Genomic DNA, 23,482 nt, shown 5'->3' with positions numbered 1-23,482 from the left:
CATGGGAGGGGGTTGTAGGGGGGGCTTGCACGAGGGTTTGCACGAGGGTTTGCACGAGGGGGGCACAAGGAGGGTGGGGGGGTGCCAGGGGGGTGGGGAGGGGGTCAGGGGGGTGGGGAGGGGGTTGGGGGGCTCAAAGGGGGGGGTTGGGGGGCAGGAGGGGTCATGGGAGGGGGTTGTAGGGGGGTGGAGTGGGGGCTTGCACGAGGGTTTGCACGAGGGTTTGCACCAGGGGGCACAAGGGGGGCACAAGGGGGGTGGGGGGGTACCAGGGGGTTGGGGGGCTCAAAGGGGGGGGTTGGGGGGCTCATATAGGGTTTGGGGGGCGGGAGGGGGTTGTAGGGGGTGGAGTGGGGCCTTGCACGAGGGTTTGCACAAGGGGGGCACAAAGGGGGTGGGGGGGTGCCAGGGGGGTGGGGAAGGGGTTGGGGGGCTCAAAGGGGGGGTTGGGGGGCAGGAGGGGTGGTGGGAGGGGGGTGGAGTGGGGCCTTGCACGAGGGTTTGCACGAGGGGGGCACAAGGGGGGTGGGGGGGGTGCCAGGGGGGTGGGGGGCTCAAAGGGGGGGGTTGGGGGGCTCATATAGGGGGTTGGGGGGCAGGAGGGGTGGTGGGAGGGGGTTGTAGGGGGGTGGAGTGGGGGTTGCACGAGGGTTTGCACGAGGGTTTGCACGAGGGGGGCACAAGGGGGCTGGGGGGGTGCCAGGGGGGTGGGGGGCTCAAAGGGGGGGGTTGGGGGGCTCATATAGGGGGTTGGGGGGCAGGAGGAGTGGTGGGAGGGGGTTGTAGGGGGGTGGAGTGGGGACTTGCACGAGGGTTTGCACGAGGGTTTGCACAAGGGGGGCACAAGGGGGGCACAAGGGGGGTGGGGGGGTGCCAGGGGGGTGGGGAGGGGGTTGGGGGGCTCATGGGGGGGGTTGGGGGGCAGGAGGGGTGGTGGAGGGGGTTGTAGGGGGGTGGAGTGGGGGCTTGCACGAGGGTTTGCACGAGGGTTTGCACGAGGGGGGCACAAGAGGGGTGGGGGGGGTGCCAGGGGGTGGGGGGCTCAAAGGGGGGGGGTTGGGGGGCTCATATAGGGGGTTGGGGGGCAGGAGGGGTGGTGGGAGGGGGTTGTAGGGGTGGAGTGGGGGTTTGCACGAGGGTTTGCACGAGGGGGCACAAGGGGGGTGGGGGGGGTGCCAGGGGGGTGGGGGGTGTCACATGGGGGGGTCCTGGGGGGTCTCACATGGGGGTGTCCCACATGGAGGGGTCCCAGGGGGGGTCCCACACCCTTGCACGCCCCTTGCACGAGGCCCTTGCACAAGGGGGTCATGAGGGGATCACAGGGGGGTCTCCCAGGGGTGTCACACGGGGGTCTCACAGGGTGGGTCTCACATGGGGGGGTCCGGGGGGGGGGTTGTCCCATATGGGGGGGTCCCAGGGGGGGTCCCACGCCCCTTGCACACCCCTTGCACGAGGGCCCTTGCACGAGGGGATCACAAGAGGGTCCTGGTGGGGGTCTCCCAGGGGGTGTCACACGGGGGTCTCACAGGGTGGGTGTCACATGGGGGGGTCCTGGGGTGGGGGTGTCCCATATGGGGGGGTCCTGGGGGGGGGTCCCACACCCCTTGCACGCGCCTTGCACGAGGCCCTTGCACGAGGGGGTCACAGGGGGGTCTCCCAGGGGGTGTCACACGGGGGTCTCACAGGGTGGGTGTCACATGGGGGGGGTCCGGGGGGGGTTGTCCCATATGGGGGGGTCCAGGGGGGGGTCCCACGCCCCTTGCACGCCCCTTGCACGAGGCCCTTGCACGAGGGGGTCACAAGGGGGTCACAGGGGGTCTCCCAGGGGGTGTCACACGGGGGTCTCACAGGGTGGGTCTCACATGGGGGGTCCTGGGGGGGGTTGTCCCATATGGGGGGGTCCCGGGGGGGGGGTCCCACGCCCCTTGCACGCCCCTTGCACGAGGGCCCTTGCACGAGGGTACCTGGTTGGCCTCCATCCACCGCGCCGCGTCCTGCACGTGGTGAAACTCCACGAAGGCAAAACCCCGGCTCTGACCTGGGGGAGGGGCCACCCGGGGGGTGGGGGGAGGGGGAGGGGTGGGGAGGGGGGGGGAGGGGTCAGGGGGAGCACCCATGGGTGCCCCCCACCCACCCCCCTACTTGCTCTGCCTGCCCCAGCCTGGGTGGGGGTGGGTATGATGGGGGGGGGGGGAGGGTGTTGGTGGGACCCCCCCACGCTGGGGGGGGGGGGGGTTGGGGAGGTGGGGGGGGGTGTGAGCACCCATGGGTGCTCCTAGAACCCCTCCTGGGGGGGTTTGGGGGGTATAAGCACCCATGGGTGCTCCTAGGACCTCTCCAGGGGGGGGTTGGGGGTGTATAGGCACCCATGGGTGCTCCTAGGACCCCTTCTGGGGGGATTTGGGGGAGTAAAAGCACCCATGGGTGCTCCTAGGAGCCCTCCTGGGGGGATTTGGGGGGTATAAACACCCATGGGTGCTCCTAGGACCCCTCCTGGGGGGTTTTGGGGGGGTATGGGACCCCCTGGGTGCTCCTAGGACCCCTCCTGGGGGGGCTTGGGGGGGTTTGGGAACCCCTGGGTGCTCCTAGGACCCCTCCTGGGGGGGTATAAGCACCCATGGGTGCTCCTAGGACCCCTCCTGGGGGGTATAAGCACCCATGGGTACTCCTAGAACCCCTCCTGGGGGGCTTTTGGGGGTATGGGACCCCCTAGGTTGGGGACTGGCACCCATGGGTGCTCCTAGGACCCCTCCTGGGGGGTTTGGGGGTTTATGGGACCCCCTGGGTGGGGTGTGAGCACCCATGGGTGCCCCTTAGGCAGAAGATGGGCACCCCTGGGTACCCCCAGCTATGGGTTTGGCACCCCTGGGTGCCCCCTAAATCCAGTGCAGCACCCCTGGGTGCTCCTGGGGAGGGGTCTGGCACCCCTGGGTGCCCCTTGGGCAGGAGATGGGCACCCCTGGGTGCTCCTGGGGAGGGGTCTGGCACCCCTGGGTGCCCCCAAGGTTTGGGAGCAGCACCCCTGGGTGCTCCTGGGGATGGGACCAGCACCCCTGGGTGCTCCTAAAGCTGGGTCTGGCACCCCTGGGTGCCCCTGGGGACAGGAACAGCACCCCTGGGTGCTCCTAGGAAGGAGATGGGCACCCCTGGGTGACCCCACTATGGGTATGGCACCCCTGGGTGCTCCAGGGGAGGGGTCTGGCACCCCTGGGTGCCCCTTGGGCAGGAGATGGGCACCCCTGGGTGCTCCTGGGGAGGGGTCTGGCACCCCTGGGTGCCCCTTGGGCAGGAGATGGGCACCCCTGGGTGCTCCTGGGGATGGGCCCAGCACCCCTGGGTGCCCCTTGGGCAGGAGATGGGCACCCCTGGGTGCTCCTGGGGCGGGGTACGGCACCCCTGGGTGCTCCTAGGGATGGGTCAGCACCCCTGGGTGCCCCTTGGGCAGGAGATGGGCACCCTGGGTGCTCCTGGGGAGGGGTCTGGCACCCCTGGGTGCCCCTTGGGCAGGAGATGGGCACCCCTGGGTGCTCTTGGGGAGGGGTATGGCACCCCTGGGTGCCCCTTGGGCAGGAGATGGGCACCCCTGGGTGCTCCTGGGAGGGGTATGGCACCCCTGGGTGCCCCTTGGGCAGGAGATGGGCACCCCTGGGTGCTCCTGGGGAGGGGTCTGGCACCCCTGGGTGCCCCTTGGGCAGGAGATGGGCACCCCTGGGTGCTCCTGGGGAGGGGTATGGCACCCCTGGGTGCTCCTAGGGATGGGTCAGCACCCCTGGGTGCCCCTTGGGCAGAGATGGGCACCCCTGGGTGCTCCTGGGAGGGGTCTGGCACCCCTGGGTGCCTCCAAGGTTTGGGAACAGCACCCCTGGGTGCTCCTGGGGATGAAACCAGCACCCCTGGGTGCCCCTAGAGCTGGGACCAGCACCCCTGGGTGCTCCTGGGGAGGGGACTGGCACCCCTGGGTGCCCCTCAGGCAGGAAACCAGCACCCCTGGGTGCCCCTGGGGATGGGACCAGCACCCCTGGGTGCTCCTAGAGTTGGGACAGGCACCCCTGGGTGCTATTTGGGGCAAGAGATGGGCACCCCTGGGTGCCCCTGGTGACGGCTCAGCACCCCTGGGTGCCCTTGGGGGGATGGAACCAGCACCCCTGGGTGCTCCTGGGGAGGGGAACAGCACCCCTGGGTGCTCCTTGGAAGGGACAAGCACCCCTGGGTGCCCCTTAGGTAGGAAATGGGCACCCCTGGGTGCCCCTGGGGAGGGGTCAGGCACCTCTGGGTGCCCCCAGGTTTGGGATCAGCACCCCTGGGTGCCCCTGGGGATGAGACCAGCACCCCTGGGTGCTCCTGGGGATGGGACCAGCACCCCTGGGTGCTCCTAGACAGGTGACAGGCACCCCTGGGTGCCCCCTAAACCTGCTGCAGCACCCCTGGGTGCCCCTCAGGCAGGAGATGGGCACCCCTGGGTGCCCCCAGCTATGGGACCAGCACCCCTGGGTGCTCCTGGGGAGGGGACAGGCACCCCTGGGTGCCCCCTAAATCCAGGGCAGCACCCCTGGGTGCTCCCTGGGGATGGGGACAGGCACCCCTGGGTGCCCCTTGGGCAGGAGGTGGGCACCCCTGGGTGCCCCCAGCTATGGGTCCAGCACCCCTGGGTGCCCCTGGTGAGACAGTGCCCCCCTCCCCCCCCCCCAAACAACAGACCCCGCACCCCTGGGTGCCCCTAACCCTCCCCCATCACCCCTGGGTGCCCCTAACCCCCTCCCCAGCACCCCTGGGTGCCCCTAACCCCCCCCCTCAGCACCCCTGGGTGCCCCTAAACACCCCCAGCCCCCCTTTGGGTGCCCCTAAACCCCCCCTCAGCACCCTTGGGTGCCCCTAACCCCCCTCCCCCACACCCTTTGGTGCCCCTAAACCCCCTCGGGTGCCCCTAAACCCTCTCCCCAGCACCCCTGGGTGCCCCAAACCCCCTCCCCAGCACCCCTGGGTGCCCCTAACCCCCCTCCCCAGCACCCTTGGGTGCCCATAAACCCCCCACCCAGCACCCCTGGGTGCCCCTAACCCTCCCCCATCACCCTTGGGAGCCTTTAAACCCCCTCCCCAGCACCCCTGGGTGCCCCTAACCCCCCTCCCCAGCACCCCTGGGTGCCCCTAACCCCCCTTCCCATCACCCTTGGATGCCCCTAACCCCCGTTCCCAGCACCCCTGGGTGCCACTAACCCCCCTCCTCATCACCCTTGGGTGCCCCTAAACCCCCTTCCCAGCACCCCTGGGTGCCCCTAAACCCCCCCCCCAACACCCCTGGGTGCCCCTAAACTCCCCCCCAACACCCCTGGGTGCCCCTAACCCCTCCCCATCACCCCTGGGTGCCCCTAACCCCCCTCCCCATCACCCTTGGGTGCCCCTAACCCCCTCCCCATCACCCTTGGGTGCCCCTAACCCCCTTCCCAGCACCCCTGGGTGCCCCTAAACACCCCCAGCCCCCTCTTTGGGTGCCCCTAAACCCCCTCCCCAGCACCCTTGGGTGCCCCTAAACCCCCCCAACCCCCCTTTGCGTGCTCTACACGATGCACCCACCCCCCCCAAAACCAAACCCAGGGTCCCCCTCTCCCCCTCCCCCCTCCCAACGTTGGGGTCCCCCCCCAGCAGCACCCATGGGTGGGGGGTTGGGTGGGGGTCTCACCTGAGGACTTGTTGCGCATCAGCCGGACCTCCCGGGGCTGCACCCCCTGTGCCTGCAGCTGCGCCCGGATCTGGGGGGGGGGCACAGTTTAGGGGGGCACCCATGGGTGGGGGGGGCACCCATGGGGTTGGGGAGGGGTCCCAGGGGTGGGGGGGACCCTAAAGTTTGGGGGGGCACCCAAAGTGGGGGGGGCTGCACCCCCTGTGCCTGCAGCTGCGACCGGATCTGGGGGGGGGGGGGGCACAGTTTGGGGGGGCACCCATGGGTGGGGGGGGCACCCAGGGGGTTGGGGAGGGGTCCCAGGGGCTGGGGGGGGCACTAATTGGGGTCCCAGGGGGTTGGGGGGGCACCCAGGGGGTGGGGGAGGGTCCTAAGAGCTTGGGGGGGTTCCTAGGGGTGGGGGGGGCACCCAAGGGGTTGGGGAGGGGTCCCAGGGCTGGGGGGGACCCTAAAGTTTGGGGGGGCACCCAAAGTGGGGGGCTGCACCCGGATCTGGGGGGGGTGGGGGGCACAGTTTGGGGGGGCACCCATGGGTGTGGGGGGCACCCATGGGGTTGGGGAGGGGTCCCAGGGGTGGGGGGGACCCTAAAGTTTGGGGGGGCACCCAAAGTGGGGGGCTGCACCCGGATCTGGGGGGGGTGGGGGCACAGTTTGGGGGGGCACCCAAGGGGTTTGGGGGGCACCCAGGGGGTGGGGGGGGTGTCCCAGGGGTGGGGGGGGCACTAATTGGGGTCCCAGGGGGTTGGGGGGGCACCCAGGGGGTGGGGGAGGGTCCTAGGAGCTTGGGGGGGTTCCTAGGGGTGGGGGGGGCACCCAAGGGGTTGGGGAGGGGTCCCAGGGGTGGGGGGGACCCTAAAGTTTGGGGGGGCACCCAAAGTGGGGGGCTGCACCTGGATCTGGGGGGGGGGGGGGGGGGCACAGTTTGGGGGGGCACCCATGGGTGAGGGGGGCACCCAAGGGGTTTGGGGGGCACCCAGGGGGTGGGGGGGGCACCCAAGGGGTTGGGGAGGGGTCCCAGGGGCTGGGAGGGGCACTAATTGGGGTCCCAGGGGTTGAGGGGGCACCCAAGGGGTTTGAGGGGCACCCAGGGGGTGCGGGAGGGTCCCAGGAGCTTGGGGAGGGGTCCCAGGGGTGGGGGGGGACCCAGGGGGTGGGGGGAGCACCCAGGGGGTTGGGGGGGGTCCCCAGAGGGTTTGGGGGTCACCCAGGGAGTTGGGGAGGGGTCCCAGGGGCTGGGGGGGGGTCCCAGGAGCTTGGGGGGGCACCCATGGGTGGGGGGGGCACCCAGGGGGTTGGGGAGGGGTCCCAGAGGTGGGGGTGGGACCCAGGGATTGGGGGGGCACCCAAGGGGGTGGTGGGGGGGGTCCCAGGGGTGGTGGGTGGGGGGCACTCAGCTTGGGGGGGGCGGTTTAGCAGGGAGGGGGCGTGGCTTAGGGTTAGGGGCGTGGCTTAGTGGGGATGGGGCGTGGCTTAGGCTTGGGGGCGTGGCTTAGGACCAGGGGGCGTGGCCAGGGAGCCCCTTTACCCCCAGCAGGGGGGATTTAAAGGGCCAGTGGGGGGGTTTAAAGGGAGGGGGCGTCGCTTAGGGTCAGAGGGCGTGGCCTATGGAGCGGGGGCGTGGCTTAGGATAAGGGGGCGTGGCTTACGAGCCCCTTTACCCCCCACAGGGTGGATTTAAAGGGCCAGTGGGGGGGGTTAAATGGAGGGGGCGTGGCTTAGCGAGGAGGGGGCGTGGCTTTGGGCCAGAGGGCGTGGCCTGTGGACCAGTGGGCGTGGCTTAGGACCAGTGGGCGTGGCTTAGGAGCCCCTTTACCCCCCACAGGGTGGATTTAAAGGGCCAGTGGGGGGGTTTAAAGGGAGGGGACGTGGCTTGGGATTAGGGGGCGTGGCCTATAGACCAGTGGGCGTGGCTTGAGACCAGGGGGCGTGTCTTAGGAGCCCCTTTCCCCCCAGCAGGGTGGATTTAAAGGGCCAGTGGGGGGGGTTTAATGGGAGGGGGCGTGGCCTATGGAGCAGGGGGCGTGGCTTAGGGTCAGGGGGCGTGGCCTGTGAGCAGGGGGCGTGGCCAGGGAGCCCCTTTACCCCCCGCAGGGTGGATTTAAAGGGCCAGTGGGGGGGTTTAATGGGAGGGGGCGTGGCCTATGGACCAGGGGGCGTGGCTTAGGGTCAGGGGGCGTGGCCTGTGGGGCAGGGGGCGTGTCCTACGTCGTTCTCGGTGGCAGCCTGGGGCAGCATGCGCAGCATGACGATGGTGCTGGCCCTGGGCTCCTCCTCAGCAGCCTCGGGCCTGTAGTCCTGGTCCCGGTAATCCCCGTCCGAGCCGAAGGGCAGCGCCGGCGGGGGAGGGGCCTGGTCCCGCTTCCGGCCCGGATCCCCCCCCTCGAAGCTCTGGAATGGGGGGAAAGGAGGATTGGGAGGGACTGGGAGGGATTGGGATGGACTGGGAGGGGCTGGGAGGGATTTAGGGGGGAATTGGGAGGGACTGGGATGGACTGGGAGGGGCTGGGAGGGATTTGGGAGGAATTGGGAGGGACTGTGAGGGACTGGGATGGACTGGGAGGGACTGGGAGGGATTTAGGGGGGAATTGGGAGGGACTGGGAGGGACTGGGATGGACTGGGAGGGGCTGAGGGGGGAATTGGGAGGGACTGGGAAGGGCTGGGAGGGGCTGAGGGGGGAATTGGGAGGGATTGGGAGGGACTGGGAGGGGCTGGGAGGGGCTTAAAGGGTAATTGGGAGGGACTGGGATGGACTGGGAGGGGCTGGGAGGGACTGGGAAGGACTTAAAGGGTAATTGGGAGGGACTGGGGTGGACTGGGAGGGGCTGGGAGGGACTGGGATGGATGGGGGGAGGGGCCTGGTCGTGCTTCCGGCCTGGATCCCCCCCCTCGAAGCTCTGGAATGGGGGGGGAAAGGAGGATTGGGAGGGATTGGGAGGGACTGGGAGGGACTGGGAGGAGCTGAGGGGGGAATTGGGAGGGACTGGGAGGGACTGGGAGGGACTGGGAGGGGCTGAGGGGGGAATTGGGAGGGACTGGGAGGGGCTGAGGGGGGAATTGGGAGGAACTGGGAGGGACTGGCAGGGGAATTGGGAGGGACTGGGAGGGGCTGGGAGGGGCTGGGAGGGGCTGGGAGGGATTTAGGGGGGAATTGGGAGGGACTGGGATGGACTGGGAGGGGATTAGGAGGGGCTGGGAGGGGATTGGGGGGCACTGGGAGGGACTGGGATGGACTGGGGGGGATGGATGGATGGGTGGGTGGGGGTGGGTGGGGTGTCTCCACCCACCTGTGGGGGGGTCCCTGCGGGAGGGGTGGGGGTGGGGGTGTTGGGGGCTGGGTGGGGGCTGGGTGGAGCTGCTGGGGGTGGGGGATGGGTGGGGGAGGGGTGGGGGTGCTGGGAGGGGGCTGGGGGATGGGTGGGGGATGGGTGGGTGGGGGAGGGGTGGGGGTGTTGGGGGCTGGGTGGGGGAGGGGTGGGGGTGCTGGGGGTGGGGGATGGGTGGGTATTAGGGGGTGGGGGATGGGTGGGTGGGTATTGGGGCAGGTGGGGGGTGGGTGGGGGATGGGTGGGGCTGGGTGGGGGATCGGTGGAGGTGCTCAGGGTGGGGGGTGGGTGGGTGGGGGTGGGGGTGTTGGGGGCTGGGTGGGGGAGGGGTGGGGGTGCTGGGGGGTGGGGGATGGGTGGGTGGGTATTGGGGCAGGTGGGGGATGGGTGGGGGATGGGTGGGGGATGGGTGGGGGAGGGGTGGGTGGGGGCTGGGTGGGGGTGCTGGGAGGGGGCTGGGTGCTGGGTGGGGGATGGGTGGTAGTGGGTGGGGGCTGGGTGGGGGCTGGGTAGGTATTAGGGGGTGGGGGGATGGGTGGGTGGGGGAGGGGTGGGGGTGCTGGGGGGGTGGATGGGTGGGGGATGGGTGGGTATTAGGGGGTGGGGGATGGGTGGGGGGTGCTGGGGGTGGGGGATGGGTGGGTGGGGGTGGGGGTGTTGGGGGCTGGGGGCTGGGAGGGGGCTGGGTGGGGGATGGGTGGGTGGGGGAGTGGGGGTGCTGGGGGGGTGGATGGGTGGGGGATGGGTGGGTGGGGGATGGGTGGGGGGTCTCCACCCACCTGCGGGGGGGTCCCTGCGGGGGGGGTGGGGGTGGGGGTGGGGGTGTCCCCCCCGTAGCCCCGATAGTCCATGTCGCGATAGTCGTGATCCCGGGGGGGGCGGGGCGGCTCCTCGGGGGGGGTGGGGGTGGGGGTGGGGGTGGGGGTGCCCCCGTAGCGCCCCGTCCGGTCGCCCCTCCCCCCCTGGCACACCAAGGGGAGGGGGGGAGGGGTTAATGGGGGGGATCACCCCCAAATAACCCCCCCCCAGTTCATCCCAGTTCATCCCAGTCCATCCCAGTCCCCCCTTCAGGCAATCCCAGTTAGTCCCAGTTCATTCCAGTTCCGCCCAGTCACTCCTCCAGTCCATCCCAGTCCATCCCAGTTGCTCCCAGTACCTCCCAGTCCATCCCAGTCCCCCCCTCAGGCAATCCCAGTTAGTCCCAGTTCATTCCAGTTCCGCCCAGCCACCCCTCCAGTCCATCCCAGTTGCTCCCAGTCCATCCCAGTCCCCCCCTCAGGCAATCCCAGTTAGTCCCAGTTCATCCCAGTCCCCCCCAAGCAATCCCAGTTAGTCCCAGTTCATCCCAGTTAGGCCCAGTCCACCCCAGTTACTCCCAGTTAGGCCCAGCCACCCCTCCAGTCCATCCCAGTGCATCCCAGTTGCTCCCAGTCCATCCCAGTGCATCCCAGTCCCCCCCTCAGGCAATCCCAGTTAGTCCCAGTTCATCCCAGTTAGGCCCAGCCACCCCTCCAGTCCATCCCAGTTGCTCCCAGTTGCTCCCAGTTCATCCCAGTTCCCCCCTCAGGCAATCCCAGTCACACCCAGTCCCTCCCAGTTCATCCCAGTTCCCACTCAGTCCTTCCCAGTTAGTCCCAGTCCCTCCCAGTTACCCCCAGTCCGCCCCAGTTACTCCCAGTTAGGCCCAGCCACTCCTCCAGTCCATCCCAGTTACTCCCAGTCCCCCCCTCAGTCCATCCCAGTTACTCCCAGTTACTCCCAGTTAGGCCCAGTCCATCCCAGTTAGGCCTAGTCCCCCCCTCAGTCCCTCCCAGTTACTCCCAGTCCGTCCCAGTCCCCCCCAGTCCCCCCCTCCCCCCTACCTGCGCTCGTACTCCATGGTGGTACCTGTGGGAGAGAGTTACTGGGAGGACTGGGAGGGACTGGAAAGGGAATGGGGGGGACTGGGAGCGACTGGGGGGGACTGGGAGCGACTGGGCCTAATTGGAACTGGCTGGTCCTAAGTGGGAGGCACTGGAAAGGCATCTGGACCTAACTGGGAGGCACTAGGAGTAACTGGGAGGCACTGGGAGTGACTGGGGGGGCCTCTGGGCCTAACTGGGAGGCACTGGGAGGCACTGGGAGGGACTGGGAGGGTGTCTGGGCTTAACTGGGAGGCACTGGGAGTAACTGGGAGGGCCCTAGGCCTAACTGGGCCTAACTGGGAGGCACTAGGAGAGACTGGGGGGGGCCCTAGGCCTAACTGGGAGGGACTGGGAGGCACTGGGAGGGACTGGGAGGGTGTCTGGCCTTAACTGGGAGGCACTGGGAGTAACTGGGAGGGCCCTGGGCCTAACTGGGAGGCACTGGGAGGGTGTCTGGGCCTAAGTGGGAGGCACTGGGAGGCACTGGAAAGGTGTCTGGACCTAACTGGGAGGCACTAGGAGTGACTGGGGGGGCCTAGGCCTAACTGGGAGGCACTGGGAGGCACTGGGGGGTCCCTGGGCCTAACTGGGAGGCACTGGGCAGGACTGTGGGAGCCCCTAGGCCTAACTGGGAGGGACTGGGAGGCACCGGGGGGGACTGGGAGGGCTCCTGGGCCTAACTGGGAGGCACTGGGGGTAACTGGGAGGCACTGGGGGGTCCCTGGGCCTAACTGGGAGGCACTGGGAGGGACTGCGGGGGCCCCTAGGCCTAACTGGGAGGGACTGGGAGGCACTGGAAGGGTGTCTGGGCCTGACTGGGAGTAACTGGGAGGCACTGGGAGGGACTGGGGGGGCCCCTAGGCCTAACTGGGAGGGACTGGGAGGCACTGGGGGGGACTGTGAGGGTGTCTGGGCCTAACTGGGAGGCACTGGGAGTGACTGGGGGGGTCCCTGGGCCTAACTGGGAGGCACTGGGCGTAACTGGGAGTAACTGGGAGGCACTGGGGGGGTCCCTGGGCCTAACTGGGAGGCACTGGGCGTAACTGGGAGTAACTGGGAGGCACTGGGGGGGGCCCTGGGCCTAACTGGGAGGCACTGGGAGGGCTCCTAGGCCTAACTGGTCAGCACTGGTCCATACTGGGGGTCCCCATCCCCCCCCCCATTGAGTCCCAAGGCCACCCCCGCCCCCTCCCGGGGCCCCGCCCCCCTCATTAGCCTAACCCCGCCCCCCCCTCCGCCCCTCAGCCAATCCCCGGGCGCCGCCCCAGGCCCCGCCCCCTCCCGGGAGCCCCGACCTGGCGCCGCCGCCGCCGCCGCTCCCGACCGGCAAGATGGCGGCGCCGCTCCGCGCCGGGCCCGCCTTTTCCACCAAGCCCCGCCCCTTCCTTCATCCTATTGGCTCAGCGCAGCGAGGCGCCTCCCTATTGGTTAAAGAGAGGGCGGGCTTTCCGTTGAGCTGCATTCCCATTGGGTGAAGCTTGGGGGGGGAGCCTCACCAAAGGGGCGGGGCGAAGGAGCGAACCCTGCGCTGCGATTGGTTGGAGCGCTGAGGCGCCCAAATGCGATTGGCGGGGAGGGGGGGGATGGAGAGCGGAAGGAGGGAGGGACATCCGGTGGAGGAGGGGGGAAGGGGAAGGCAAGATGGCGGCGCTGGGGAGGGCGCTGAGGGCGCTGCGGGCGTTGCGGGCCGGGGCCCGGGGCCGCTCGGCGGGACCCGCCGGGGCCTTGGCGGCGCCTCCGGTGCCGCTCGGGGCGGAGCCGCATGAGGAGGAGCCGATGGTGGCGGCGCAGAGGAAGGTGGGGGGGAGGGAAGGGGAGGGGGAGTAGGGGGGCGAGGGGAGGGGGCGGGGCCTGGGGAGGGGGCGGGGCTTAGGGAGGGGGCGGGGCTTGGGGCGGGGCATGAGGGGCGGGGCTTAGGGAGGGGCGGGGCCTGGGGAGGGGGCGGGGCTTGGGGGCTGGAGGGGGCGGGGCCTGGGGAGGGGGCAGCAGGGGGCGGGGCCTGAGGATGGGGCGGGGCCCGGAGAGGGGCGGGGTTTAGGGAGGGGGCGGGGCTTGGAGCGAGGCCGACAGGGGGCGGGGCCTGGGGAGGGGGCGGGGCTAAGGGAGGGGGCTGGAGGGGGCGGGGCCTGGGGAGGGGCAGGAGGGGCGGGGCTTAGGGAGGGGTAGGAGGGGGCGGGGCTTGGGGCGAATGGGGGGCGGGGCTTAGAGGGGCGGGGCTTAGGGAGGGGGCGGGGCTTAGGGGGCTGGGCCTGGGGAGCAGGCTGGGGCGGAGCTTAGGGAGGGGGTGGGGGAGGGGGAGGCAAGAGGAGGGGGGCGGGGCCTGGGGAGGGGCGGGGCTTAGGGAGGGGGTTGGGGGCACAAGGAGGGGGCGGGGCCTGAGGAGGGGGCGTGGCTTAGATCATGGCTGGGGGCGGGGCTTCTGGAGGGGCGGGACTTAGGGAGAGGGCAGGGCCTTGGGAGGGGGCGGGGCTTCGAGCGGGGCTGGCAGGGGGCGGGGCTTATGGAGGGGGCAGGGGAAGGGGCGGGGCTTGGAGAGGGGCCGGCAGGGGGTGGGGCTTAGGGAGGGGGCGGGCTTGGAGCGGGGCTTAGGGAGGGGGCGGGGGGGCAAGGGGAGGGGGCGTGGCCTAGGGAAGGGGTGGGGCTTGGGGCATGAAGGGGGTTTTAGGGGACTAGGAGGGGATATTGGGGGTTTCTGAGGGGATATTGGTGGTTCTAAGGGGTTATTGGGGGGCTGTAACGGGGTATTGGGGGTTCTGAGGGGATATCGGGGGGTCCTGAGGGGATATTGGGGGTTTCTGAGGGGATATTGGGGGGCTCTGAGGGGATATTGGGAGGTCCTGAGGGGATATTGGGGGGTCCTGAGGGGATATTGGGAGGTCCTGAGGGGATATTGGGGGGTCCTGAGGGGATATTGGGGGTTTCTGAGGGGATATTGGGGGGTTTTGAGGGTATATTGGGAGGTCCTGAGGGGATATTGGAGGTTTCTGAGGGGATATTGGGGGGCTCTGAGGGGATATTGGGGGGTCCTGAGGGGATATGGGGGCTTCTGAGGGGATTTTGGGGGTTTCTGAGGGGATATTGGGGGTTCTGAGGGGATATTGGGGGGCTCTGAGGGGATATTGGGGGGCTCTGAGGGGTTATTGGGGGCCTCTGAGGGGATTTTGGGGGTTTCTGAGGGGATTTTGGGGGTTGTGAGGGGATATTGGGGGTTTCTGAGGGGATATTGGGGAGTTATGAGGGGTTATTGGGGGGTTATGAGGGGTTATTGGGGGGTTATGAGGGGATATTGGGGGGTTATAGGGGGCTGGGAGGGGATATTGGGGGTTTCTGAGGGGATTTTGGGGGTTTCTGAGGGGTTATTGGGGTTTTCTGAGGGGATATTGGGGGGCTCTGAGAGGATTTTGGGGGTCTCTAAGTGGATACGTGGAGGTCATAGGGGGTTTCAAGATGATGTAAGGTCTGTGGGCGTGGCCTGAGGTTTGGGGGGACCCCCTGCACCCCCCCTTGCCCCCCCAGAACCCCGACTACCACGGGTTCTCGGCCGATCCCGACGCCGACGTGCTGAACATGAGGGCAGCCTTCTTCACCGGCGTCTCCATCGCCATCGTCATGGGCACCGTCTTCCTCCACTACCTGCCCGACTATGGGTCAGCTGGGGGGGGCTGGGGAGGGGATTTAGGGGGGCTGGGAGGGGATTTAGGGGGCTGGGGAGGGGATTTAGGGGGGCTGGGAGGGGATATTGGGGGGTTATGGGGGGCTGGGAGGGGCTATGAGGGGATATTGGGGGGTATGAGGGGTTATAGGGGGGTTATGAGGGGTTATAGGGGGGTTATGGGGGGGCTGGGAGGGGATTTAGGGGGGCTGGGAGGGGGTATGAGGGGTTATAGGGGGTTATGGAGGGCTGGGAGGGGATATAGGGGGGATATTGGGGGGTTATAGGGGGTTTATGGGGGGTCTGGAGGGGCCATTGGGGGGTTATGGGGGGCTGGGAGGGGATTTAGGGGGGCTGGGGAGGGTATTTAGGGGGGCTGGGAGGGGGTATGAGGGGTATTGGGGGGTTATGGGGGGCTGGGAGGGGATATAGGGGGGATATTGGGGGGTTATAGGGGGGCTATGGGGGGTCTGGAGGGGCTATTGGGGAGTTATGGGGGGCTGGGAGGGGATTTAGGGGGGCTGGCAGGGGGTATGAGGGGTATTGGGGGGTTATGGGGGGCTGGGAGGGGATATAGGGGGGATATTGGGGGGTTATAGGGGGTTTATGGGGGGTCTGGAGGGGCTATTGAGGGGTTGTGGGGGGCTGGGAGGGGATTTAGGGGGGCTGGCAGGGGATTTAGGGGGGCTGGGAGGGGGTATGAGGGGATATTGGGGGGTTATGAGGGGTTATAGGGGGTTCGTGGGGGTCTGGGAGGGGCTATTGGGGGGTTGTGGGGGGCTGGGAGGAGATTTAGGGGGGCTGGGAGGGGATATTGGGGGGTTATGGGGGGCTGGGAGGGGATTTAGGGTGGGTATGAGGGATTATAGGGGGGCTATAGGGGGCTGGGAGGGGCTATGAGGGGATATTGGGGGGTATGAGGGGTTATAGGGGGGTTATGAGGGGTTATAGGGGGGTTATGGGGGGCTGGGAGGGGATTTAGGGGGGCTGGGAGGGGGTATGAGGGGTATTGGGGGGTTATGGGGGGCTGGGAGGGGATTTAGGGGGGATATTGGGGGGTTATAGGGGGTTTATGGGGGGTCTGGAGGGGCTATTGGGGGGTTATGGGGGGCTGGCAGGGGATTTAGGGGGGCTGGGAGGGGGTATGAGGGGATATTAGGTGGTTATGAGGGTTATGGGGGGCTGGGGGTGGATTTAGGGGGGTTGGGAGGGGGTATGAGGGGATATTGGGGGGTTATGGGGGGCTGGGAGGGGATTTAGGGGGGCGGGGAGGGGGTATTATGGGTTATAGGGGGGTTATGGGGGGCTGGGATGGAATATTGGGGGGTTATAGGGGGCTGGGAGGGGATTTAGGGGGGCTGGCAGGGGATTTAGGGGTGTTATGGGGAGCTGGGAGGGGGTATGAGGGGATATTGGGGGGTTATGAGGGGTTATAGGGGGTTCGTGGGGGTCTGGGAGGGGCTATTGGGGGGTTATGGGGGGCTGGAGGGGATTTAGGGGGGCTGGGAGGGGTTATGAGGGGATATTGGGAGGTTATGAGGGGTTATAGGGGGGTTATGGGGGGCTGGGAGGGGATTTAGGGGGGTTATGAGGGGTTATAGGGGGGTTATGGGGGGCCTGGAGAGGGTTATGGGGGGCTGGGAGGGGTTATGAGGGATTATAGGGGGGTTAGGGGGGGCTGGGAGGGGTTATAGGGGGGTTATGAGGGGTCTGGAGGGGGTTATGGGGGGATTTGGGGGGGTTATGGGGGGCTGGGAGGGGATATTGGGGGATTATGAGGGGTTATAGGGGGGTTATGGGGGGCTGGGAGGGGATATTGGGGGATTATGAGGGGTTATAGGGGGGTTATGGGGGGCTGGGAGGGGATATGGGGGGATTATGAGGGGTTATAGGGGGGTTATGGGGGGCTGGGAGGGGATTTAGGGGGGCTGGGAGGCGGTATGAGGGATTATAGAGGGGTTATGGGGGGCTGGGAAGGGGTATTGGGGGGTTATGAGGGGTCTGGGAGAGGGTATTGGGGGACTATGAGGGGATATTGGGGGGTTATGGGGAGCTCTGGGTGGGTATAGGGGGATACTGGGGGGCTGGGAGGGGATATTGGGGGGTTATGGGGGGCTGGAAGGGGATTTAGGGGGGCTGGGAGGGGTTATGAGGGATTATAGGGGGGTTATGAGGGGTTATAGGGGGCCTGGATGTGCTATTGGGGGGTTATGAGGAGGGTGGGAGGGGGTATTGGGGGGTTATGGGGGGCTGGGAGGGGATATTGGGGGGTTATGGGGGGCTGGGAGGGGATTTGGGGGGGCTGGGAGGGGGTGTGAGGGGTTATAGGGGGGTTATGAGGGGTTATAGGGGGATTATGGGGGGCCTGGAGGGGGTTATGGGGGGATTTAGGGGGGTTATGGGGGGCTGGGGGTGGATTTAGGGGGGCTGGGAGGGGGTATGAGGGGATATTGGGGGGTTATGAGGGATTATAGGGGGGTTATGGGGGGCCTGGAGGGGGTTATGGGGGATTTAGGGGACCTATAGAGGGTTTGGGAGAGGATATAGGGGGTTATGAGGTGCCAGGAGGGTAATCTATAGGTTCCAGAGGGAGTCTATAGGTGCTGGGGGGATCTATAGGTGCCAGGGTCAGGTCTGTAGGTACCAAGGGGGTCTACAGGTTCCAGGGGGGGTCTGTAGGTACCAGGGGGGGTCTATAAGTGCCAGGAGAGGGGGGATCTATAGGTTCCAGGGGGCATCTATAGATTCCAGGGAGGGTCTATAGGTTCCAGGGTCGGGTCTGTAGGTTCCTGGGGGGGTCTATCGGTGCTGGGGGGGGGATCTATAGGTTCCAGGGTCGGGTCTATAGGTTCCAGGGGGGATCTATAGGTTCCAAAGGGTGTCTATAGGTACGAAGAGGCATCTATAGGTTCCAGGGGCTGTCTATAGGTACCGGGGGGGTCTATAAGTGTCAGGAGGGTGGGATCTATAGGTACCAGGGGGGTTCTATAGGTTCCAGGGTCGGGTCTATAGGTTCCTGTGGGGGATCTATAGGTTCCAGGGGGGTTCTATAGGTTCCAGGGTCGGGTCTATAGGTGCCAGGAGGGCGGGATCTATAGGTTCCAGGGGTTTCTATAGGTTCCAGGGGGTCGATAGGTTCCTGTGGGGGATCTATAGGTTCCAGGGGTGGTCTATAGGTGCGAGGGGGGGGGGGGTTCTATAGGTTCCAGGGGTGTCTATAGGTTCCTGTGGGGGATCTATAGGTACCAGGGGGGGTCTATAGGTGCCAGGAGGGCGGGATCTATAGGTTCCAGGGGTGTCTATAGGTTCCAGGGGGTTCTATAGGTTCCTGTGGGGGATCTATAGGTTCCAGGGGGATCTATAGGTGCCTCTATAGGTGTCTCCCCCCCCCCAGGCTGCGTCAGTGGGCCCGACGTGAGGCCGAGATCCAGATCCGGGAGCGGGAGAGTCGGGGGGTCCCCTTACTGGACCCCAACTACTACGACCCCGCCCGGCTCCCCCTGCCCCCCCCCCAGTGAGCCCAACACGGGGGGGGGAGGGGGCACGACACCCCCCACCCCATGGGGGTACCCCGGGACCCCCCTGGGACCCCCCTCTGGGGTCCTGGGGGGTCCCCATGGGTGTCCCTGAGGTGTCTTGGGGGGTCCCAAGGGGTCTTTGGGGGTCCCCATGGGTGTCCCTGAGGTGTCTTGGGGTGTCCCAAGGGGTCTTTGGGGGCCCCAAAGGGGTCCCTGGGGCGTCTTGGGGTGTCTCAAGGGGTCTTTGGGGGTCCCCAGGGGGTCTTGGGGGGTCTCAAGGGGTCCTGGGGGGTCTCCAAGGGGTCTTTGGGGGTCTCCATGGGGTCCCTGGGGTGTCTTGGGGTGTCCCTGGGATGTCCCAAGGGGTCTTGGGGTGTCCCAAAGGGTCCTGGGGGGGTCTTCAGGGGGTCTTGGGGTGTCCCATGGGGTCTTGGGGTGTCCCAAGGGGTCTTTGGGGGTCTCCAAGGGGTCCCTGGGGTGTCTTGGGGTGTCCCAAGGGGTCTTTGGGGGTCCCCTGGGGTGTTTTGGGGTGTCCCAAGGGGTCTTTGGGGGTCTCCAAGGGGTCCCTGGGGTGTCTTGGGGTGTCCCAAGGGGTCCTGGGGATCCCAAAGGGGTCCCTGGGTGTCCCTGGGGGGTCTCAAGGGGTCCTGGGGTGTCCCAAGGGGTCTTTGGGGGTCCCCTGGGGTGTTTTGGGGTGTCCCAAGGGGTCTTGGGAGGTCCCCAGGGTCTTTGGGGGTCCCCTGGGTGTCCCTGGGGTGTCTCAAGGGGTCTTTGGGGGTCTCCAAGGGGTCTTTGGGGGTCCCCTGGGGGTGCCAAAGGGGTCCTTGGGGTGTCTTGGGGTGTCCCAAGGGGTCTTTGGGGGTCCCCTGGGTGTCTTGGGGTGTCCTAAGGGGTGTTTTGGGGTGTCCCAAGGGGTCCTGGGGGTCCCAAAGGGGTCCCTGGGGTGTCTTGGGGTGTCCCAAGGGGTCCTGGGGGGGTCCCCTGGGTGTTTTGGGGTGTCCCAAGGGGTCCTGGGGATCCCAAAGGGGTCCCTGGGGTGTCTTGGGGGGTCCCTGGGTGTCCCAAGGGGTCCTGGGGGTCCCAAAAGGGTCTCTGGGTTGTCCCAAGGGGTCCCCAGGAGATCTTGGGGTGTCTCAGAGGGTCCCCTGGGTGTCCCAAAGGGTCCTGGGGGGTCTCCAGGGGGTCCCCAGGGTTCTTGGGGGTCTCCAAGGGGTCCTGGGGTGTCCCAAGGGGTCTTGGGGGGTCCCCAAGGGGATCCCTGGGGTGTTTTGGGGTGTCCCAAGGGGTCCTGGGGGGGTCCCCTGGGTGTTTTGGGGTGTTCCCAGGGGGTCTTGGGGGTCCCCAGGGGGTCCTGGGGGTCCCTTTTTGGGGTGTCCCCCCCCGTGTCCCCCAATAAAGCGATGGGTGCTGGGCTGCACCCCGAGTGCCCCTTGTTTGGGGGGGGGGGGGGGGGGGGAGAGGGGGGGAGGGGGTCACACACCCGACACCCACCCACCCAGCACCAGCCCCCTATAGCCCCCCTATACCCCCCTCCGGGCCCTATAGCCCCCCCATAGACCCCTATAGCCCCCTATAGCCACCCTATAGCCACCCCATAGCCACCTATAGCCACCCCATAGCCCCCTATAGCCACCCTGTAGCCACCCCATAGCCCCCTATAGCCAACCCATAGCCCCTATAGCCCCCTATAGCCACCCTATAGCCACCCCATAGCCACCTATAGCCACCCCATAGCCACCTATAGCCCCCTATAGCCACCCCATAGCCCCTATAGCCACGCTATAGCCACCTATAGCCCCGTATAGCCCCCCATAGCCCCCTATAGCCACCCTATAGCTCCCTATAGCCACCCCATAGCCCCCTATAACCACCCTATAGCCCCCCCCCAGGCCCCTATATCCCTTCTATACCCCCCTCCAGGTCCCATGGACCCCCCCCCGGTCCCTATAGCCACCTTATAGCCACCCCATAGCCCCCTCCCAGGCCCCTATAGCCCCTCTATACCCCCCTCCAGGCCCTATAGCCACCCCATAGCCCCCTATCGCTCCCTATAGGCTCCTCCAGCCCCTCTATAGGCCCCTATAGCCCCTCTATAGCCCCCTATATCCCCCTCCAGCCCCTCTATAGCCCCCTATAGCCCCTCTATAGGCCCCTATAACCCCTCTATAGGCCCCTATAACCCCTCTATAGGCCCCTATAGCCCCTTCCAGCCCCTCTATAGCCCCCTATAGGCCCCTCCAGCCCCTCTATAGGCCCCTATAACTCCTCTATAGACCCCTATAGCCCCTTCCAGCCCCTCTATAGCCCCCTATATCCCCCTCCAGCCCCTCTATAGCCCCTTCCAGCCCCTCTATAGCCCCCTATAGCCCCCTCCAGCCCCTCTATAGCCCCCTCCAGCCCCTCTATAGGCCTCTATAGCCCCTTCCAGCCCCTCTATAGCCCCCTATAGCCCCCTCCAGCCCCTCTATAGCCCCCTATAGCCCACTCCAACCCCCCTATAGCCCCCTCCAGCCCCTCTATAGGCCCTTATAGCCCCCTATATGCCCCTCCAGCCCCTCTATAGCCCCCTATAGCCCCCTCCAGCCCCTCTATAGCCCCCTCCAGCCCCTCTATATGCCCCTCCAGCCCCTCTATAGCCCCCTATAGCCCCTTCCAGCCCCTCTATAGCCCCCTATAGCCCCTCTATAGCCCTCTCCAACCCCTCTATAGGCCCCTATAGCCCCCTCCAGCCCCTCTATAGGCCCCTAGAGCCCCTCCAACCCCTCTATAGCCCCCTATAGTCCCCTCCAACCCCCTATATCCCCCTCCAGCCCCTCTATAGGCCTCTACAGCCCCTCCAACCCCTTTATAGCCCCCTATAGCCCCTCCATAGGCACCTATAGCCCCTCTATAGTCCTCTATAGCCCCGTCCAACCCCTCTATAGGCCTCTACAGGCCCCTATAGCCCCCCTATAGCTCCCTCCAGCCCTTCTATAGGCCCCTACGGGCCCCCGTAGCCGCCGCCGACGCCTCGTGTCCCCTCCCGGCCGCCGTCGGGGCCGGCGCGCGCGGCGGGTGCTGTGTCACGAGGCCCCGCCCCCCCCTCCGCGCGTATGCAAATGAGCGGCGGGGTGGGCGGGGCTTCCCCTCCTCTTCATCCGGGTCTTTCCACGAGAGGGGGGGGCGTGGCCAACCCCCCCTCCTCCTCCAATCAGCGCCTTGGCGGGAGGGCGGGGAGAACGGTGAGGGGAGGGGGGTGTGTGTGTGAAGAGGCGGGAGGAGCTGACCAATCAGAGAGCAGCGCCGGGCCGCCGCGGACCAATAGGGAGGGGGGTAGTGGGCGGGGCTAAGGGGCGGAGGGAGGGAGGGGGCGGCCGGGAGCCGCCGCCGCCGCCGCCATCTTGTCGCGGAGGAGCCGAGCGGAGCGGGCGGGACCCGGCGGCGGGGCCTGGACAGCATCATTGGTGAGGGGGTTGGGGGGGGTGAGAGGGGCCTGGCGGGGGTTAGAGGGGCTGGGGAAGGGGGTAAAGGGGGGATAAGGGGGGTTTGGGCCTCGGGGAGGGGGAGAGGGGTGGGGGAGGGGGGTGAGGCCTGAGGGGGGTGGGGAAAGGGGCCTGGGGGGGTTAATGGGCCTGGGGGGGGGGTAAGGGGGGGTTAATGGGGCTGGGGGGGGGATGAGGGGGGGTTAAAGGGGCTGGGGGGGGATAAGAGGGGGTCCTGTGGGGATTGAGGGGGGTCTGGGCCTGGGGAGGGGATGTGGGGCTGGGGGGGGGCACTTTAGGCCTGATGAGGGAGGTTAAAGGGGCCTGGGGGGGGTTAATGGGGCTGGGGAAGGGGGTAAAGGGGGGGTAAGGGGGGTTTGGGCCTCGGGGAGGGGGGTGAGGCCTGAGGGGGTGGGGAAAGGGGCCTGGGGGGGGGTAATGGGGCCTGAGGGGGGTTAATGGGGCCTGAGGGGGGTTAATGGGGCTGGGGAAGGGGGTAAAGGGGGGTTAATGGGGGTCTGGGCATCGGGGATGGGGTAGTGGGGCGGGGGAGGGGGTTGAGGCCTGACGGGGGTGGGGAAAGGGGCCTGGGGGGGCGGTTAGTGGGGCCTGAGGGGGGTTAGTGGGGCTGGGGGGGGTTAAAGGTGCCTGGGGGGGTTAAAGGGGCTGGGGAAGGGGGTAAAGGGGGGGTAAGGGGGGTTTGGGCCTCGGGGAGGGGGTTGAGGCCTGAGGGGGGTGGGGAAAGGGGCCTGGGGGGGTTAATGGGGCCTGAGGGGGGTTAATGGGGCCTTGGGGGGGATAAGTGGGGTTGGGGGGGGATAGGAAGGGGTATTGTGGGGTTGAGGGGGGTTTGGGCCTGGGGAGGGGATGCGGGCTGGGGATGAGGGGTTGAGGCCTGAGGGGGGTGGGGAAAGGGGCCTGGGAAGGGTTAAAGGAGCTGGGGGCGGGGTAAAGGGGGGTTAATGGGGCTGGGGGGGGGTTAAAGGGGCCTGGGGGGTTTAGAGGGGCTGGGGAAGGGGGTAAAGGGGGGGGAAGGGGGGTTTGGGCCTCGGGGAGGGGGGGAGAGGGGTGGGGGAGGGGGGTGAGGCCTGAGGGGGGTGGGGAAAGGGGCCTGGGGGGGGTTAAAGGGGCCTGAGGGGGGTTAAAGGGGCCTGAGGGGGGTTAATGGGGCTTTGGGGGGGATAGGAAGGGGTACTGTGGGGATTGAGGGGGGGTCTGGGCCTGGGGAGGGGATGCGGGGCTGAGGGGGGGGGTGAGGCCTGAGGGGGGTGGGGAAAGGGGCCTTGGGGGGGGTTAATGGGGCTGGGGGCGGGGTAAAGGGGGGTTAATGGGCTGGGGGGGTTAAAGGGGCCTGGGGGGGGTTAAAGGGGCTGGGGAAGGGGGTAAAGGGGGGTTTGGGCCTCGGGGAGGGGTGAGGCCTGAGGGGGGTGGGGAAAGGGGCCTGGGGGGGTTAATGAGGCCTTGGGGGGGGGTTAATGGGGCCTGGGGGGGATAAATGGGGCTGGGGGGGGTTAAAGGGGGGTTAAAGGGGGTCTGGGCCTAGGGGAGGGGGGTAGCGAGGTGGGGGAGGCGGGGATGCGGGGCTGGGGGGGGTTGAGGCCTGAGGGGGGTGGGAAAGGGGCCTGGGGGGGGTTAATGGCGCCTGAGGGGGGTTAATGGGGCCTGGGAGGGGGGTAAAGGGGGGTTAATGGGGGTCTGGGCATCGGGGATGGGGTAGTGGGGCGAGGGAGGGGTTGAGGCCTGAGGGGGTGGGGAAAGGGGCCTGGGGGGGTTTAAAGGGGCCTGGGGGGGTTAATGGGGCCTGGGGAGGGATAAGGGGGGGTTACTGGGGTTGAGGGAGGGGATAGGAAGGGGTCCTGTGGGGATTGAGGGGGGGTCTGGGCCAGGGGAGGGGATGCGGGGATGTCGGGCTGGGGGGGGGGCACTTTAGGCCTGGGGGGGGGGGA

General features: G+C 67.5%; 2 protein-coding genes across 2 annotated transcripts; one reads left to right on the top strand and one right to left on the bottom strand.

Annotated features, from left to right (window-relative positions):
- Positions 1 to 1,964: 1,964 nt before the first annotated feature.
- LOC311204809 (RNA-binding protein 10-like) lies at positions 1,965 to 12,296 on the bottom strand (the record flags this gene model as incomplete). Its single annotated transcript, XM_084281159.1, has 5 exons — positions 1,965 to 2,038; positions 5,678 to 5,747; positions 7,883 to 8,065; positions 9,781 to 9,963; positions 12,201 to 12,296. Coding segments are annotated over 5 exons (606 nt in total), but the record flags the coding sequence as incomplete, so codon positions are not given.
- Positions 12,297 to 12,529: 233 nt separating this feature from the next.
- On the top strand, positions 12,530 to 19,492 carry NDUFB11 (NADH:ubiquinone oxidoreductase subunit B11). The gene is made up of 3 exons (XM_084281160.1): positions 12,530 to 12,702; positions 14,422 to 14,552; positions 17,952 to 19,492. The coding sequence occupies exons 1-3, from the start codon at positions 12,547 to 12,549 to the stop codon at positions 18,073 to 18,075; spliced, it is 411 nt and encodes a 136-aa protein (XP_084137286.1). The 5' UTR covers positions 12,530 to 12,546; the 3' UTR covers positions 18,076 to 19,492.
- The last annotated feature ends 3,990 nt before the right edge of the window (positions 19,493 to 23,482 follow it).

This window comes from Gallinula chloropus, assembly GCF_964237585.1.
Source record: "Gallinula chloropus genome assembly, contig: HAP1_SCAFFOLD_618, whole genome shotgun sequence".
Classification (NCBI taxonomy): domain Eukaryota; kingdom Metazoa; phylum Chordata; class Aves; order Gruiformes; family Rallidae; genus Gallinula; species Gallinula chloropus.
The sequence above is the reverse complement of the archived record's forward strand: the minus strand, read 5'-3'. Positions and strand labels throughout refer to the sequence as shown.

What these genes read in the sequence shown, in the direction of transcription:
- NDUFB11 (XM_084281160.1), top strand. Translation starts at nt 12,547, where the DNA reads ATGGCGGCGCTGGGGAGGGCGCTGAGGGCGCTGCGGGCGTTGCGGGCC. An exon ending in TGGTGGCGGCGCAGAGGAAG is followed by an intron (nt 12,703 to 14,421) that starts GTGGGGGGGAGG and finishes TTGCCCCCCCAG; the next exon opens with AACCCCGACTACCACGGGTT. An exon ending in CACTACCTGCCCGACTATGG is followed by an intron (nt 14,553 to 17,951) that starts GTCAGCTGGGGG and finishes CCCCCCCCCCAG; the next exon opens with GCTGCGTCAGTGGGCCCGAC.